A 16086-nucleotide genomic window follows, 5' to 3' on the forward strand; every position below is an offset into this window, starting at 1 on the left:
TCTAGGCCTGAAATGTCAGCTTTTGTGCTCCTGAGATGCTGCTTGGCCTGCTGTGTTCATCCAGCTTCACACTTTATTATCAAAGTTACTCTGAAACTGTTTTCTATGCCTGTCACCTAGGCATTCATAACTAGGAAAATGTAACACTTGATTGGTCACAATGCCCTATATTCTGATATCTTTCCCTTTGAAAATGGTGGTCTTTTCTGAATTAAACAGAACTGCGAAGACAGGCACTGACGTATCCGCACCCACACACATCTACTTTGCTAGATTTACTCAAACTATGTTTTAGTAACAAACTTGTGTCCTGTATACCAATTTTGTCATGTAGCAGCATATGCACAAGAATACTTGAGATACTTCTCAAAAATCAACTATCCTTGCAATGAAGGACAAGCATTGTATTCTGAGTAGCCTGTTGTACAGTTTGGCAATATATTTGGATTAATATTCCCATTTGCCCTGTGTAAAAGGGACTGCTGGCCATTTGAATTGCATGGGTTCACAACTGAACAGCTGAGACCTTATTGTAGAGTACATTAAACCACGAGCTAAAATTAAAAACACAGGAAATTTACAGGCTCATCTTGCTGGTTCGCCTGTCCAGAAACAATGAGTGCTAAGCACATTTAAAGGGCTGGAGCTTGGATCGAGAGACTTGTCTGCTCTAGAAGTGTATGATAGCATCTACAAGTTGATTAGAATAAAATAAGTTCCCGATTAAAAGAGAAGAGGATAGGAGAAGACTTGTTTCAGATAGGCTAACCTAGGTTAGGTAATACCTAAGCTACTGTGAGTAGTTCTGGGTGTGATAACTTAAATATGATGGTCTTGGAGGAAGGACAGATTCTCTAGAATGATCGATGAGCTCTGAATTGTCAGCTGTGACCAAAGATTAAGTAAACTGGGGTTGTATTTGACATTGTAGGAACTGTCTGAAATTTTGGAAAGTTGAAAGGTGAATTGATTGCAGTTATCGACATTTCAAGGAACAGACTAAGTAGAATGGGAGAAACAATTTACAAGAGTTTGATAGTCTAGGACTTAAAAGATACTGTCCAAAAAATTGCAACCAAATCTGTCAAGAATTACACAGAATCTAGAAGCAGGAGTGATCACTCAGCCCTTTGACCATGCTCCACCATTCAAAAAGGATCATGTCTGATCGGCTATCTTAGCGCCATATTCATACTTCCTCCCCATACCCTGTAATGCCCAAAAATATACACATTTGTTTTCCTCTTTCTTGAATATATTCAGTTACTCGGCCTCCACAGCTTACTGTGGTTGAGAATACCACACGTTCACTACCCTTTCACTGAAGGAATATTTCCACATCTCTCTCCTTCATGGTACATCGCATATCCTGTGACATTGTCCCACAATGAAATTAGGAAACTGTTCTCTTTACACAGGGTGTTTGAAGCTCACCTCCATAAACAACAGTTAATGCTAAATTCATTGGTCCTTTTAAAACTAAACTTGATTGATTTAGTTTGGGGAACTGGTCAACTCAGTTGGCTGGACAGCAGATTGCAATGCACTGTGATACCAGCTGCTTGGGTTCAATTCGCACACCAGCTGCACCCTCTTCAATCTCTGTTCTCACCTGAGGGATAGTGACACTAGTGTTAAACCACCACCAGACATTGCTGTCTAATGAAAGAATCACCCTATGGTTTGGTAAGACAATGGTGATATTGTTTTATTTATATGCTCTGGCAGGATACATTAGGTAGATGCCAAAATTGGGAAGAGGACCTGGCAGATCTTCCTAACTTTGGGCAGCACAGTAGCTCAGTGGTTAGCATTCTGCCACACATTGCTAGGGAGTGATGTTCGATTCCACCCTCAGGCAACTGTCCATGTGATGTTTGCACATTCTCCCCATTTCTGAGTGTGTTTCCTCCGAGTGCTCTGATTTCCTCCCACAGTCCAAAAATGTGCAGGTTAAGTGGATTGGCCATGCTAAATTGCCCATACTGTCCAGGACGAGTTGGATTAGCCGTGGGAAATAGACGGCTACAGGATAGGGTCAGTGGATAGCCCCCAAATATACCAGTACCGATCTTTAAAATTTGTCTGTCATTCCAGATGAATGAATTAATTGCTGTCTTCATTATTAATGAACTAATTTTGTCCACTGAGCAAGCCTTTTGTTACAGCCAGATCCCATATGAGGTTCCTCAAACTGCCACGATTCCAACCAGGTTATCCCAAATGGTCAAGCTTATGGGTGAGGAGGGATGAAGTGGCTCCCCTTCTTTATAGACCCAATACTCCTTCATTGATCACAACAATGTTAATTTACAAAGGATCACTCACACTTGGAGTATTTTTTGTGTGAGCCAATTTAACTTGGCGTTCTTGAGTTATCAGAAGACTACATTTATAAGAGTCATTATTAACGCAGGAAGAAATAATGATACCAATTATAAATGAGAAGTGAGCCCAAAAAAAAGTATAAGTTAAAAGCGATGTGCTTCACTTTCTGTTGTTTGTGGAAAGAGGATAGCGAACCATTGATTGTTGAGCAGTCATTTTCAAACCCCTTGGCTTTACAGGCTGACTGATTTGTTTTTTTCCTACTTTCCTTTGATAGGTTTGCTGACCAAACGGCTTCCAACCCTCAAAAATAAAATGCATCATTTATCTACAATGCAAGGGTGACAAGGAGATTGTTCTTTGATGATCTTCATAGCATATTAATACTTAGACCAAGGCTAGTACACACTGGGACCTCAACCCACTGACACTTGTGCATCAGCTCAGTAACACATTCCAGTCTTGGGCTAAATGGGCTTTTAACCCCTCTTTATGAGTCAGTTTGAAAAGCAACCGCACAACGATGTGTCTTGCCCAGACTTCTGTTTTTTGTCCCATCGTGCTCACAGTTTGAGATAACTCTCAGGGGACAGTTTGTTGTGCATTTCCCCCTTTTAGATCCATCCCTTTGAAGCATCCATGACACCTCATGAGGCACGACGTAGCAAAGAATTTCCCTCCAGACAGCTGCAGAACTTATGTCTGCAGTCATTTGTTTAGCTGTAGAAGCTCTTCCTTAAATAGACAAGTTGGACTCAAAACTAAGTGTCTAGCTGATCTGGGTTTAAGATCCATTATCATGACACTTTCAGCAAACACAAGACCCAATTCTTTTGCATATCTTTCACTTTGTATTGAACACAAACCAGATGTTTGAAAGACCAGCGTTCCAGTGCAATCAAGTACTATGGGCAATTGCAGGAATGACAACATGTTGTTGTAGCTTTAGGAAAGAGTACCGGCAAGTTAATATTTTTTACAAAGAACCAGCACAAATATAAAGGACCAGATGGCCTCTCCTGCCATGTATGATTTAATTTCTCTCCACCTCCTCCTCATACCATCACAAATTGAAAATAACCCAAAGAATCCGGAGCGCAATTGTTTGCTGGTCCACAATTCATGACTCACAATGTTTCATTTTGATTGCAATCTGTCCAGCAACTTCCTTCACAGATTGAATTTGGCTTCTTTGGGCAACAACCAATCCACCTTTTCTCTGTGGTTTTATTGTTCGCCCAGTAACTAATATGATGCAGCTCATTCACTCAGTTGAAGTTTGTTTATGCTGTGCAAACCCACACAATGAGACGACGAAAGTGAATGGATTTTAGTCATCCACGAAGCTTATCATCTCTATGAAAGGCCAACAATGCATTAAAGATTACCTGTCAAAACATTGCATTCCTTCCAGATGGAAAATATATGAATATAATTAGTAGGTACTGTTATGGTATTTTGTGTCTTGGTATCTTGTTGTGATTACTGTAATTCTGGCATGTATCAAATGTGATTGCAGTCGCCCCTGCCCAACATTTAGCTGCAGTCCCTCAAGATTTAAGATCTCATTTGTGGTAAGTTAAATGAGTAATGGAGAAGAGAATCCATTTCTGTAATTGAAATGATTATTAAAGAAGGAGGAGGTCACTTCATTCTCCCTTGTGATGTCCGTGCTTGCATATCTGCCAGAATTTAGAATAGTGAAGCTGAAAATAACAATGTATGGCTAAGGCGTATAAAAAGCAAATAAAAAACAAGCTAGACTAATATATTGGACATTTTGATTTTATTTTCTTTAGCAATGGCTCACAAAATTGGTAATATACTAATCCTATAAACTGCCAGGGTCAAATTGACTTGGTTCCACATTGCTTCACTTTTCCCTCATTATTGTTACAATTACAGTGTATCACAAAGATAAGTAAGTGGAACAGAAAACATTTTGGATGGTTTCAGAAACCTTTATCCTCAATGCCATATTTTGGTTAGTTTTACTGTAATGTATTTCCACAAAATATATCATGCACAACACATGATGGTCATCAAATTTAGATTTTGTGCGATTTGGAACATTTATATTTTGGGTGTTAGTCTGAAATAGGTAGGGAAGGGAGTGAAATATCCATTGCATTTTTAATATTGTTATTAATCAAAAACACATGATGAAGTCAAAAGATATGGTTGCTCGACATATAAACCCACATAGAATTCAGTTGAAGGAAGAAAATTTTGTTACAATATTAATTGTCTCTATTGAAGTGAAAAGTCTTCTATGTTCAGTGTGTAAAACTTGTAATCTGATTGCTGAGCTATCCAGCACATTAAGCATGGGGATAATTGTATGTAATTTGTACTGTTGGTTTAATGGTCTCTCAGCTGGAGAAGTAAACATGGCTGACTTATTTCAACTCTAATTCTTTGAGAGGAATGAGTAAAGATGAGTACAGAGAGGGTGACGAAATGACATGGGAGATAATTTCCATGAACCCCTCAGTGTTCTTTAAGGAATGTTTCAAAATCTTCACACAAATCTGATTGCTGAATATGTAATATTGATTTTTCACACTGCCCCTCATCCCATTCCCCACATTTGAAAGACGTTGCAACAGTAGTGAATACCGGACTATGGAAGATGAACATGTTTCATTCAAACCATTTTCTCATATTGATTTCAAACAGTTCTTTACCTTTTTGTTCACCTACTCAGATCCCAACTGGGTGCTAGCCTTCTTAAACATTGGTTTCATTGCTTAATTGATTTCTGAAGGAATTTGTAGCAACTTATGCGAATAATCTTTTTCATCATTCTGTGGAGCATTGATTCACTTTCTTTGGCAGAAGCAAAGCATGAGACATGATGAATTGTAGAATTTTAAAATTTTATCAGTAAATATTTTGGTTCTAGACATTTTAACATTGGTGAGGTAAATGTTTAATTGTGTCAAAACTATGCAATATTAAAATAATCCCACCCACTCAATCTCATTAAAATAATACTCACTAATACTGACTACTCCTGACATGACTATGTGATGGAATTGTTCACAATATAAACATTAGCTTTGAACACGGTTTTTTCTCTCATTTCAGAAATGACTGGAACGGTTGCTGATATCTCTTTGGTCCACTGGAAGCAGCAATGGCTGGAGAATGGTACCTTGTATTTCCATGTGTCCATGAGTAATGCTGAGCACCTTTCCCAGATAACTCCGCCAACTCTGCGGGAGCCCTCTGAGATTGTGGATGAACAGATGCATGTCCTTCATGTTTCAGTCATGGTGAGAACTCTTCAAATAAGTCATGTCCTCTCCCTGCCAACCAGTACTACTATGAAGTATGAATTTTCATTTATCAATAAAGGATCTTAAATTAAGCTTATTGATAACATGGAAGTCGTATTACAGGTCAGTAAACAACAGTGAAACACAATTAATTGAAGAACTCTTTAAGCAAACACTGTTGACAGAATGGAGTGTAGAGTGTCTTTCACCTAGTTGAGGACTCTAGGAACTGTCAGACCACCAGTATAAATAGTTAAGTGAGAGCATGATTCAGGGAGCGAGAAGCTGTGGGTTCTGAGCCCATAGTTCACCCAAATAATGAATGTTTGTTTATTGCCATGCTTCTAAAGGAATAGATATGGTAATCCAAGCATAGGTGTTAACATTCGTGTTTTGATCTGCCATCCAGTGTTTGGATTAACAGTAATTGTGACAAAAATGTTGGAACTTGACAATATAGCACATGCCTACAGTCTTCAGGGAAATAGTGGTAAAGTTATTAAGAGAAATGAAAGGAGAGAAAATAAACAACTTGAAATTTTGTATATTACATGCCTTGTCCTCCCTGGAACTTAACTGCCAACTGTGGTGTTGTTTCAATATTTTGCAAATGAAACAAGTGATGGGAAAAATACTTTGATTATTTCCTGAAAAAGATGAATGGATGTAGTAGTTGGGACCCAATTCCTTGTCTCTTGTGTCAGCGAAGTTTGCATGCAATGATTGCATTTTTTTTTACACAGACTCGATCATAGATTTGTAAATAATCACTGTCCAATACAGATAGTAGCATGCAAAGCATTAGCTAGTTAACTTTCAGTTCTGAATCAGTGTGAAATACCATCTATGCATCTCTAGAAGCCACATTTGAAGCCAGCTTATGTTCGCAGGATTTCAGTGTTATTATGACTTGACTGCACATGTGTCCAATGTAAATCTTCAATCATCACAAACACCACGTTAGAAAATTAGAGGTGAGTTCCTCACAACCTCATTCATTTACTATAGTTTGTATTATTTTGCATGCTATTTTATTGGAGATTCATGTTTGATTTTATACTTACTTACTTTAATTCATCAATCCCTTCATTATCTTAAATCCATGTATGTGCATTGAGATTTTAAGAGTAAGGCGCAAATGTAGCTTTGGGCAATGTCTGAAATGTTCAAAGTTGATTTGGTTCTTCATATAATTGACTTCCTCGTTGGCTGTCAATGAGAAATCTTTGATGTGTCTGGCTGTTTGGAGAGTTTTATCACACCACTGCAGTTTGATGCTATGAATCATCACAAAATGTTGTGACAACCAATTACAAGTTGAAAGAGTTAACTATCTGAAGATAGACAGCGTGAGATTCTTAGTGAGGCTTTCTTCAAAGTCAGCAGTGAGTGTCCTTGCATCACCGCTGACCACAAATCCAAACCAATGTATACGTGCATAAACACTAACACTTGACCAGAAACACTTCTAAAATACTCGTGCTAAATTTACCTTACTACAGTATTGAACTAAAAATGAAATCTATCAATGATTGGTGCTGATTAAATTCTCTTTTTTTTAAATCTTGTTTAGGATCGCTGAAGGCTAAATTGCATGGTAGCATTTTATCAGAAACAAGAACAGGATTATTGTTTCCAGCTTGACAATCAGTTCCAGTACAGCTATAATTGGCATGCATTGTGCCTGGAATATTCCTGTACAGCATAAACCCTTCCACTCAAATATTGGAAAGCAAAAATTAGTGCAATTTTAATATTTTTTTCCATGCAGCCATTCATTCACCTCAATGGCCTGTTAAGATATGCACTTCATTAAGAGCATACGCTGTTGTAGGAAATTACTTTGATTTTTTTACTGCGTAAAACCTTGCCTTAGAATGATTCTACCTAAAATCTCAAGAACTGCCAATACTCATGCGGGATAATAAAGCTTCCTAAGCACTTGGCCATACAGTATTCCTTTGGGAATGAAAAATCTGTATCATACCTGTCAGCTATTGGGATAGAGGTGGAGTGGAGGTGAACCTCTGTATTTGTAAAGCCTCTCAGAATAATGTTCCAGTCATTCAGATGATGTCAGTCCACCAAATTTACTTAATAATCAAATTGATCTGAATGGTCATTGTAAAGACTTAAATTATGACCCTTGCACCCAAAAAAATGTGTGCTTTCCCGTTCCGAACCCGGTGTGTCAGTCGTCTGCACTTCACTGAGTTTGGTCGCACATAAAATCTGCCATCTTCTGCAAATACAAGTACAACTTCACAGCAGGATGACATTATGAGAGACTGAAAATGACCACGTGCCTTTTGGACTGGAGCAGAAAATGTTGGCAGTATCTCCTAGTCTGCTCCCCCTTGCAGTAAAGGAGACATTACTGAGGCTCTATATTCAGAGTTGTCAAAAAAATTCATTACCTTGTAGAGTGGACATGTGGTTTTGTGAGGATTGCAGGCTAATTTGACCTTTCATTGACAGCATATTTTTGACTTTGTGGATACCAGATGTTAACTCTCAGGCACATTGTATCCAAAAGGGTCCATATGATATAGGAGCAAAAGTAAATCATTCAACTTATTGTGTGTGCTCCCTCATTCAATAAAATCACGGCTGATCTGACAATGCTCAACTCCACTTTCCTGCATTTTTCCTTCAGCCCTTGATTACTTTACTGATTGAAATCTGTCTTTCACAGTCTTGAATATATTTAACGACCCAATCTCAGAAACCCTCTATAGTAAAAATGAATTCCACAGAATGACTACACTTTGAGAGAAGGAATTCCTTCTCATCACTATATTAAATGTGTAACCCTTTATCCTGAGATTATGCCCTTTGGTCCTAGACTCTCCCGTAAGATTAGATTAGATTCGCTACAGTGTGGAAACAGGCCCTTTGGCCCAACAAGTCAACACCGCCCCTTGAAGCATCCCACCCAGACCCATCCCCCTATAACAAACACACCCGGAACACTATGGACAATTTAGCATGGCCGAGCCACCTAGCCTGCACATTTTTGGACTGTGGGAGGAAACCGGAGCACCCGGAGGAAACCCACGCAGACACGGGGAGAATGTGCAAATTCCACACAGACAGTCGCCCGAGGCTGGGATCGAACCCGGGTCCCTGGTGCTGTGAAGCTGCAGTGCTAACCACTGAGCCACCGTGCCGTGCCAAAAAAGTAAGGAAAACAACTTTTTCATATCGATCCTGTCAAGTCCCCAGAGAATCTTAGCTGTTTCAATAAGAATGAATCTCCCATTCCTCTGAATTCCAGTGAGTTTCTGACCTATCTTGCTGAGCTTTCTTCATAAGGCAGTCCCTTTATACTTGTGATCAGCCAAGTGAACCTTATCTGGACTACCTCCAGTGCAAGTATGTATCTTCCCTCAGACATGCGGCCAAAGATATTTACAATATTCTCGCTGTGATCTGACTAGTACTTTATATAGTTCTCGTAAGCATCCCTACTTAAATGCTATTCCTTTTGGATTTATGCTGCAGTTTATGGTGCACAATATGTAGATGAAATTAATAGGCACGTTGCAGGATTGAAGGTATGTGCTGCAACTGATTAAGCCTTAAAGAAAGATAGTTGCACAAAGAACAGAGATTAGTTACTGTTTCTTGGATTTGGTGGATGCTGTGGGACTTTGTGAATTAAAGGTATTAATGAATTATGGTTAGACAATTCAAGGCCTTGAATTAAAGTTTGGCACCTTACAGTCAGAACCAATTTCAAGGTTACAGCTGTAAAATGTTTCTGCATATTGTTATGCGAGTGTATATATGTGACTGAGGTAAAATTATCTGCAGTCATGGATAAGCTTAATCGTGAAAATGAAACACTGTACCTTTGAATGAAAGAGGACACGGCATGAGCTGGAATGCAACTCACTGTGAAAAGTCAATAAATAGATGTTAAGCACTCACCAAGATGGAAGTTGTTGTGTTCTTTTGTTATTTATCATTTGAGCACAATTGGCTTTATTGAAAATAGTGTTGAGTAAAATGCTGTTTAAGTGAATCCTGTGTTATGTGTTTGGTCCTCGTTTCTCTGCACTGGGTGTAAGGATAAAAGGAAAATCTCTACCTTATTAAAGTGCTATACAATACCTGACTTCATTTCAATCCCATTGATTTGGTCAAGCATCACTTATTCCCATTTTAGCAGTGCTCAGTGTTCATGAAGATGCTAAGTGCTTTTCAAATTATAAACTTACATTCAAGGTCACATTTGTAATAGAATGAAATGTGATGATCTGATCCTTGTTGAATGCAACTGAAAAAAAAACATTTCTCAGGAAGGGTCCTAAGCCGAAATGTCAACTCTTCTTCTCCTCTGAAGCTGCCTGGCCTGCTGTGTTCCTCCAGCTCCACACTGTGTTATCGCTGATTCCAGCATCAGCAGTTCTTACTTTCACTGATTTTCTTTTTAATTGTATTGTTGTTAAAATTGAGTAGTAATTAAAAACAAGCCTTTGCTTTGTTATGAGCAGATTGAAGCTTTCAAGACAGATGCCAATGTTGGAAACATTCAGTTTGTTATTGTGTTTGGATCTACCTCACATTTTGTCACATGTCGAGCTATAATGCAAGTAAAGAATAAATGTCAGTTAATTAAGTGCAAAAACATCTTGTTTATGAATTTTTGTCCGTTCTACTCGTTTGAATACTTCAAAATAGAAGCACAATTTGGATGTTCTTAGAGGTGCATACTATTTACTCTTGCTAACAGGAAGTTTCGAGGGTTCCCCGAGTTACAAATGCCGATCTTACGAATGCTCATACTTACAAACACAATCCCATATAGGAATGTAATTTTAAAGATCTGACATATAAACATTTCCTATACTTAGGAATGGCTATGTTATATTGATCTGCAAAGTGTTCTGACTTGTGTAGAAATTGACTTGCGAATGGACTCCAGAATGGATCCTGTTCGCAACTGTATTTTGTTCTATTTTCTCCTTTTCACCCCATGGAGCCAAATGGAGGTAGGAGCAGGGACATCTGAATCCCAGAGGATTTTTAATATTTCTCTCTGACTGACCACAGGGAGTGCTGGAAAGCAGTATGCTGTGAATTTCCTGCCAAAGCTTGGTTTTTATACATTCCCTCTCTGTGGATTCAATCTAATCCTGCTTGAAGAGTGCTTCTGGCAATACAACCAAATGAAGTTCTGACCTTGCCAAGTCTCCTGATATGAAAACTTAAATTTAAGCCAGAATTTGCAATAGAAAATAATCGTTCAACATTATTTATTAGGTATTTCAGGTTTAGCACTATCGAATGAGGTAACACAGAACGAGGCCTTTCGACTTAACATGGCAATGTTGGCTGTTTTGTGGATCTATCCCATTATTCACACTTCCCTGCTCTTTTCCCATTGTCATATAAATATTTTTCTCTTCCGATATTTATCCTGTTTTCTTTAAGATGCCATTATTGAACCAGCTTCCACCACACTTTCTGACGATGTCCTCTAGATCTCAAAACCCAATGTTATTTGAAAGCAATTTCTTTGAGCAATATCCCTTTTCTTTTAATTGCTGAAAACTTGAGGTATGTGTCTGATGATTAATGACTCTTCTGCCGCTCAAAATGTTTGTTCCAAAATTATTCCACCGGCTTCTTTCATGATATTGAACATCTCTATCAAATCTCCTGTTAGCTACTTTCCACTACAGAGTTCCATCCTATCTTTTCCGGTATCTGATGTTCCTCATCCCATTCAGTTAAAGCTACATCCTCTGTAATTGCTGGACATCCTTGCCAAGACATATTGCACAGATTTGAATACAGTGTGCCGAGTGAAATCTGAGCAATGCAATCAATGTTTTATACAGGTTCAGTTTTGTTTACTTACTTTTGTATACTATTCATCTAAAGTTAAAGACAACCTTTTTTTTAACAACCTTTTCAGCCAATTCTGCCATCACCCTAGATTTGTGTGTTCATCCACAAGTCTGTCTATTCCTGCGTGTCTATTAAAACCTATGACATTTAGTTCAGATTGAATCTCTTCCATCTTGTGGTAAATATTAGCTGACATGTGTCTGCCCATTTCATATATTTCTGTCCCCTTGAAGGCTGTCAGTATCCTGCTTATTGTTTTCTACAATTGTAAGTTATGTGTCGTCTACAGTCTTGCAAGTTATACCTTGAATACCCAAATCATTCATTCATATTAGAAACCAAAGAACTGCTTCTGCCGGAGATCTGAAACAAACAAAAACAGGAATTGCTGGAAAAACTGAGCAGGCCTGGCAGGATCTGTGAAGAGAAAACAGTGCTAACATTGGCAAATTAGTGACCCATCTTTGGAACAAAGAATCACTTGACTTGAAATGTTATCATTGTTTTCTCTTCACAGATTCTGCCAGATAGCTGAGTTTCTCCAGCAATTTCTGTTTTTGATTAATTCATATAAAATTGGCTGAAACTCTATCTTCTGTTCCTAGTTAGCTTTCAGATAAATGCATGAAATCTCATATCATGCCGCAAAATCTTCTCTAAACTAAATTCTTCTGGTAATGGAGTCTTCATTCCCAATGAATAAGCCAAGGTGATTGCATTAGATCTGTACTCCACTTTGCTGCATATCTAAGATATAGTCTCAAATTAACTTGGGCAGTAGACATAATTTGTTTCATTGTAATCATTGAATCCTCGTTACTCATATAATTTGTTTATTGTTAAAGTGGTGATATATTTGATATTTTTTCATGATAATTATATAATTTATCAAATCAAAATTGAATAAGCTGGCATTCTTTGTATGAGTTGGATAATACAATCTTTTTTTTTTAATTATCAGAAAGAAATGAAAAAGCATGAACATCTGTTCATTATAAGAATTACTTTTGTCAACTGTTTTATGCCAGGAATATGCCCGAAAATGAAAGACTTGCCATCTGCAATATACGTCTGAACAGATTGATAAGGAAAAGAAAGGACCTGTGTGCTTTTTTCAAAACACTTAAAGTTTGAAGAGAAGAATTTGTTGCTGATGTGAATATTGGTCAAATGTAGTTATACGTCAATGATTCAAGATGAGCTGGGAGAAAATTTGCTTTTTTAAGCTTTGGAAGGAAACAATTGAGGGTCAGCAGTGCTCAACCTATGAATAATCGTATATTATGATTCCATACCATGCTGACTTTATGATATTGCATGGAAAAACTACAAATCTTGATATTGTAAATGCTTAAATTGCTGAATGTAGTGCATAAACAGAACCTGTGTCGCAAATTCCGACCACAAAGTGAATTTATTTTATGCAAATAATAAGTTAATATCACATCTCCCTTCATGCAGTTAGCAACCTGCTCACTTTGTTATAACTGACATCTCATTTACCGTTATCGATTGAAGCTCAATGTAAATTGGTCAAATTCCCACATGACCATAAAACAGATGAAGCATTTGAATTGGCAAAGGCAATTCAAAAGCTATGCAGTGAATTAGCCAAAATGTGTCAGGGATATATCAATACTAATCAAAACTGACTTTAAATAATGTAAAGAAGAAAAATATGTGAATTAAGCACTTTATGAACAGTGCCAAGATAGTGAAGGATGAAGTTAAGAGAGATTAAGATATGTTACTTGATTGAGCTCTTGAATGTAGTTATAAGATGCATTCACAGAGCTGATAAATGCTAAGCAATGTAATGAAGCAAGAAACTATCAAATTGAGGGAATTCATCAAATTGGACATTGCTCTAGTTAAATGACACCTTGTATGTGTCCAGTGACCATTGGAAAACAGAGAAACATCTTTAGGGTATCAGAAATTATTTGGAGAAGTGAAACAAACCAAATAGAGTACTATTTTCTGAGCTGGAACTCAAGAGGATAGGATTTTTCAGCCTTAAAAAGACATCTAAGAGGTAGCCTTAAAAAAGGGATGGAATTGGTAGGTAAGCAGCCATAAGCCACAAAAAGCCAGAGGTATCTCTCTCAATTGGTAAGATACAATTAGTTATGTACAATTTGAGAGAGACCATTTTACGAGCTTGATTTAAGGTGGGAAATCAAATGCTCATCAACCACCAAAGCAAGCACAGGAACTGGATCCATACCCATTGGCTTTTATTTTACACCATACCCAAGTCATCTAGCAAACTGAGCCATCTAACCTGCAAGTAAGGTGGTAAATCTTGAAGAAATTGTTGGTCTAGGATCCTATTTCAAATCAAACCATGACATCAAGATAAGGAGGCATAGATTGAGGCGACACTATCATTTGTAATATTGGTAGGTTGTGCCTCAGACAGATTTATTAATGTTTGGAATTTTTTAAGGAGATGTCTAGAATCGCAGAATCACTACACTGCAGATAGAAGCTATTTGGCTTATTAAGCCTTAGCCAACACTCTGAACAGCCTCCCACCCAGACCCACACCTCCACTCTATGCCCATAATCCCGCATTTCCCATAGCCAATTCAACTAGCCTGCACATCCCTACATGTTATTGGGTAATTTAGCATGCCCAATCTTAAGAATTATATGGCTTAAGATAATTACTTGGACTTGTTTGTTGGAAGTCACTTGCCTGGGCATATGGCTATCAAGTATTCAGTTTTTCATGGAAATTATTTAATATGGGGTACAGCCTGTTCAAAGAGAGAAGTTACCGAGTTCATGTTCTTTCTTTCTGAGAAGACCCTTTCTGAGGGTCCAAATGATAACTGGCATACTAATTGAAGTTTCACTTTGAAAATTCTGAGTTCTCACTGATTCCTGAATGCACTGCGTGTATAATGATCCAGTGACAGCAGCCTATATTTTTGATACGTATCTACATGTGCAAGAACCTGAATGATTGCACTTTGAATATTTCATGTCTTGTCCTTTCTTTCCTCAAAAACCAAAACTTATTTGGTGAGGTGTTTTTTTTTAACATTTATCTCTGCAGAGAATGTTCTTTTCTCTCTTTAATTGGAAGGTGGCGATTTGCATGATGTTTATTTTGAAGGGTAAATGTTTTTACTTTCATATTGCCAACTGTATTAGTCAGTTTTATGTCTTTGCCAAATATGCAGTTTTCACAATTCATTTAATTGTTTATTTAAAGAACCTGAAGTTTATTTTCAAATTCTAACCAGATATCAATAAAGAATATAATTGGCCTTTCAGTAATTGGGTAGATGTGTATTGTGAATAGTGGAATGATAGGATCAGAGAGTGATATAGTTTGGATCAAAGTTGGAGAGTGAACTTAGCTCTGAAAAAAGGCCTGAACTGAATCGGGTCAGAATTTCACTGAGACAGGTGAACGAGGGAATGCTTTTGAAAGTAGCAGGTAAGTTTTGATCCTGAAATTCCTGATTCCATTTCTGGACTTTTCAATTTTAGGGATAGCCTTTTATAGGTGCGGACTATTTCAGGTTGTGAGAGCACGCTCAGCTCTTTTGATCTGACCGCTATTTTGCATCAGTAGATATGGGCTATCGCTAGGTAGTTTCGAGTTGAACCATGTTTTTAAAGTGTTTTGTTTCGTGGCATAACAAGAGTCATTAAGTGCATGAGCAAACCTTTTGAAAGGGAAGTACAAATTTACAACATTTCAACATATGTGGTCCCTCCTAATGCTCTTTCTTCCAAGATATGATGCCTTAATACACCCATGATACACGGAAGTACATAAGCCTTATCATAACATAAGAATATAATTTTTTGTTAGAAAAGAAAAACTTAACGGGCTTCATTTCTAACTTTCTATTATGATGAAACCAATGGGTTTGAAGAAAATTCCATTCATAGTCATCCAGTAGAAGTTTTAAGCGTTCAGGATCTTTTTTTAAAAAGTTAATATCTGAGATCCTAAAGTGCTTTGAACAGTTTCGGCTTGTATAAACAAAAATGGTGAAATTAGTAGCCAATTGTATACAGTCAAGGCTATCAGTCAAGCAGGGGCTCAGCTGCTTCAGCTCTCTAATGATTGCCTGCGCTCTCAGCCAAAACCTTCTATTTAAACATGGGTGCTGATCAACCAGACCTGAATGCTGATGAGCTTCTTGAGTATTGTCGAAGCTGTACTCATTCCCCTGTTAAAGAATATTCTGAAAAAAACATTCCGCACAAGCTGGTATGCCATCACCAAGCCATCATTTATTTACATGTGGAAAGTCCTTGACACTGATCCAGTTCACTCAGAATAAGCCCTTAGAGTGACAGGCTGTCTGAAACACCTGTTTATATTTGTCAGGCAGGGCTCCCTAATTGGACTGGATTGACAGCCCCAATCAGGGAACTCATATTCAGTGAGGTCCACCTGGCTGACCTCATTACATTTGCTACATATTCCATCGCATTCATTTTGAATCTGGTCTGTTTTCATTCTTTTGGCTTATGGGTAGCATGATGGCTCAGTGATTAACACTGCTGCCTCACAGAGAGAGGTTACCGAGGTACAATTCCAGCCTCAGGCAACTGTGTGGAGTTTGTACATCCTTCCTGTGTCTGCGTG

General features: G+C 37.9%; 1 protein-coding gene across 3 annotated transcripts in view; it reads left to right on the forward strand.

Moving 5' to 3' along the window:
- The window catches only part of LOC125465340 (astrotactin-2-like), a 1528414-nt gene that overhangs the window by 158389 nt on the left and 1353939 nt on the right, over positions 1-16086 (forward strand). For all 3 annotated transcript variants that reach the window (XM_048558686.2, XM_048558687.2, XM_048558689.2), the window contains exon 2: positions 5419-5606. In XM_048558686.2, coding sequence (XP_048414643.1) covers positions 5419-5606 — 188 coding nt within the window. The remainder of the gene's footprint in view (positions 1-5418; positions 5607-16086) is intronic.

The sequence above is a fragment of the Stegostoma tigrinum genome, chromosome 29 (genome assembly GCF_030684315.1).
Source record: "Stegostoma tigrinum isolate sSteTig4 chromosome 29, sSteTig4.hap1, whole genome shotgun sequence".
Taxonomy (NCBI): domain Eukaryota; kingdom Metazoa; phylum Chordata; class Chondrichthyes; order Orectolobiformes; family Stegostomatidae; genus Stegostoma; species Stegostoma tigrinum.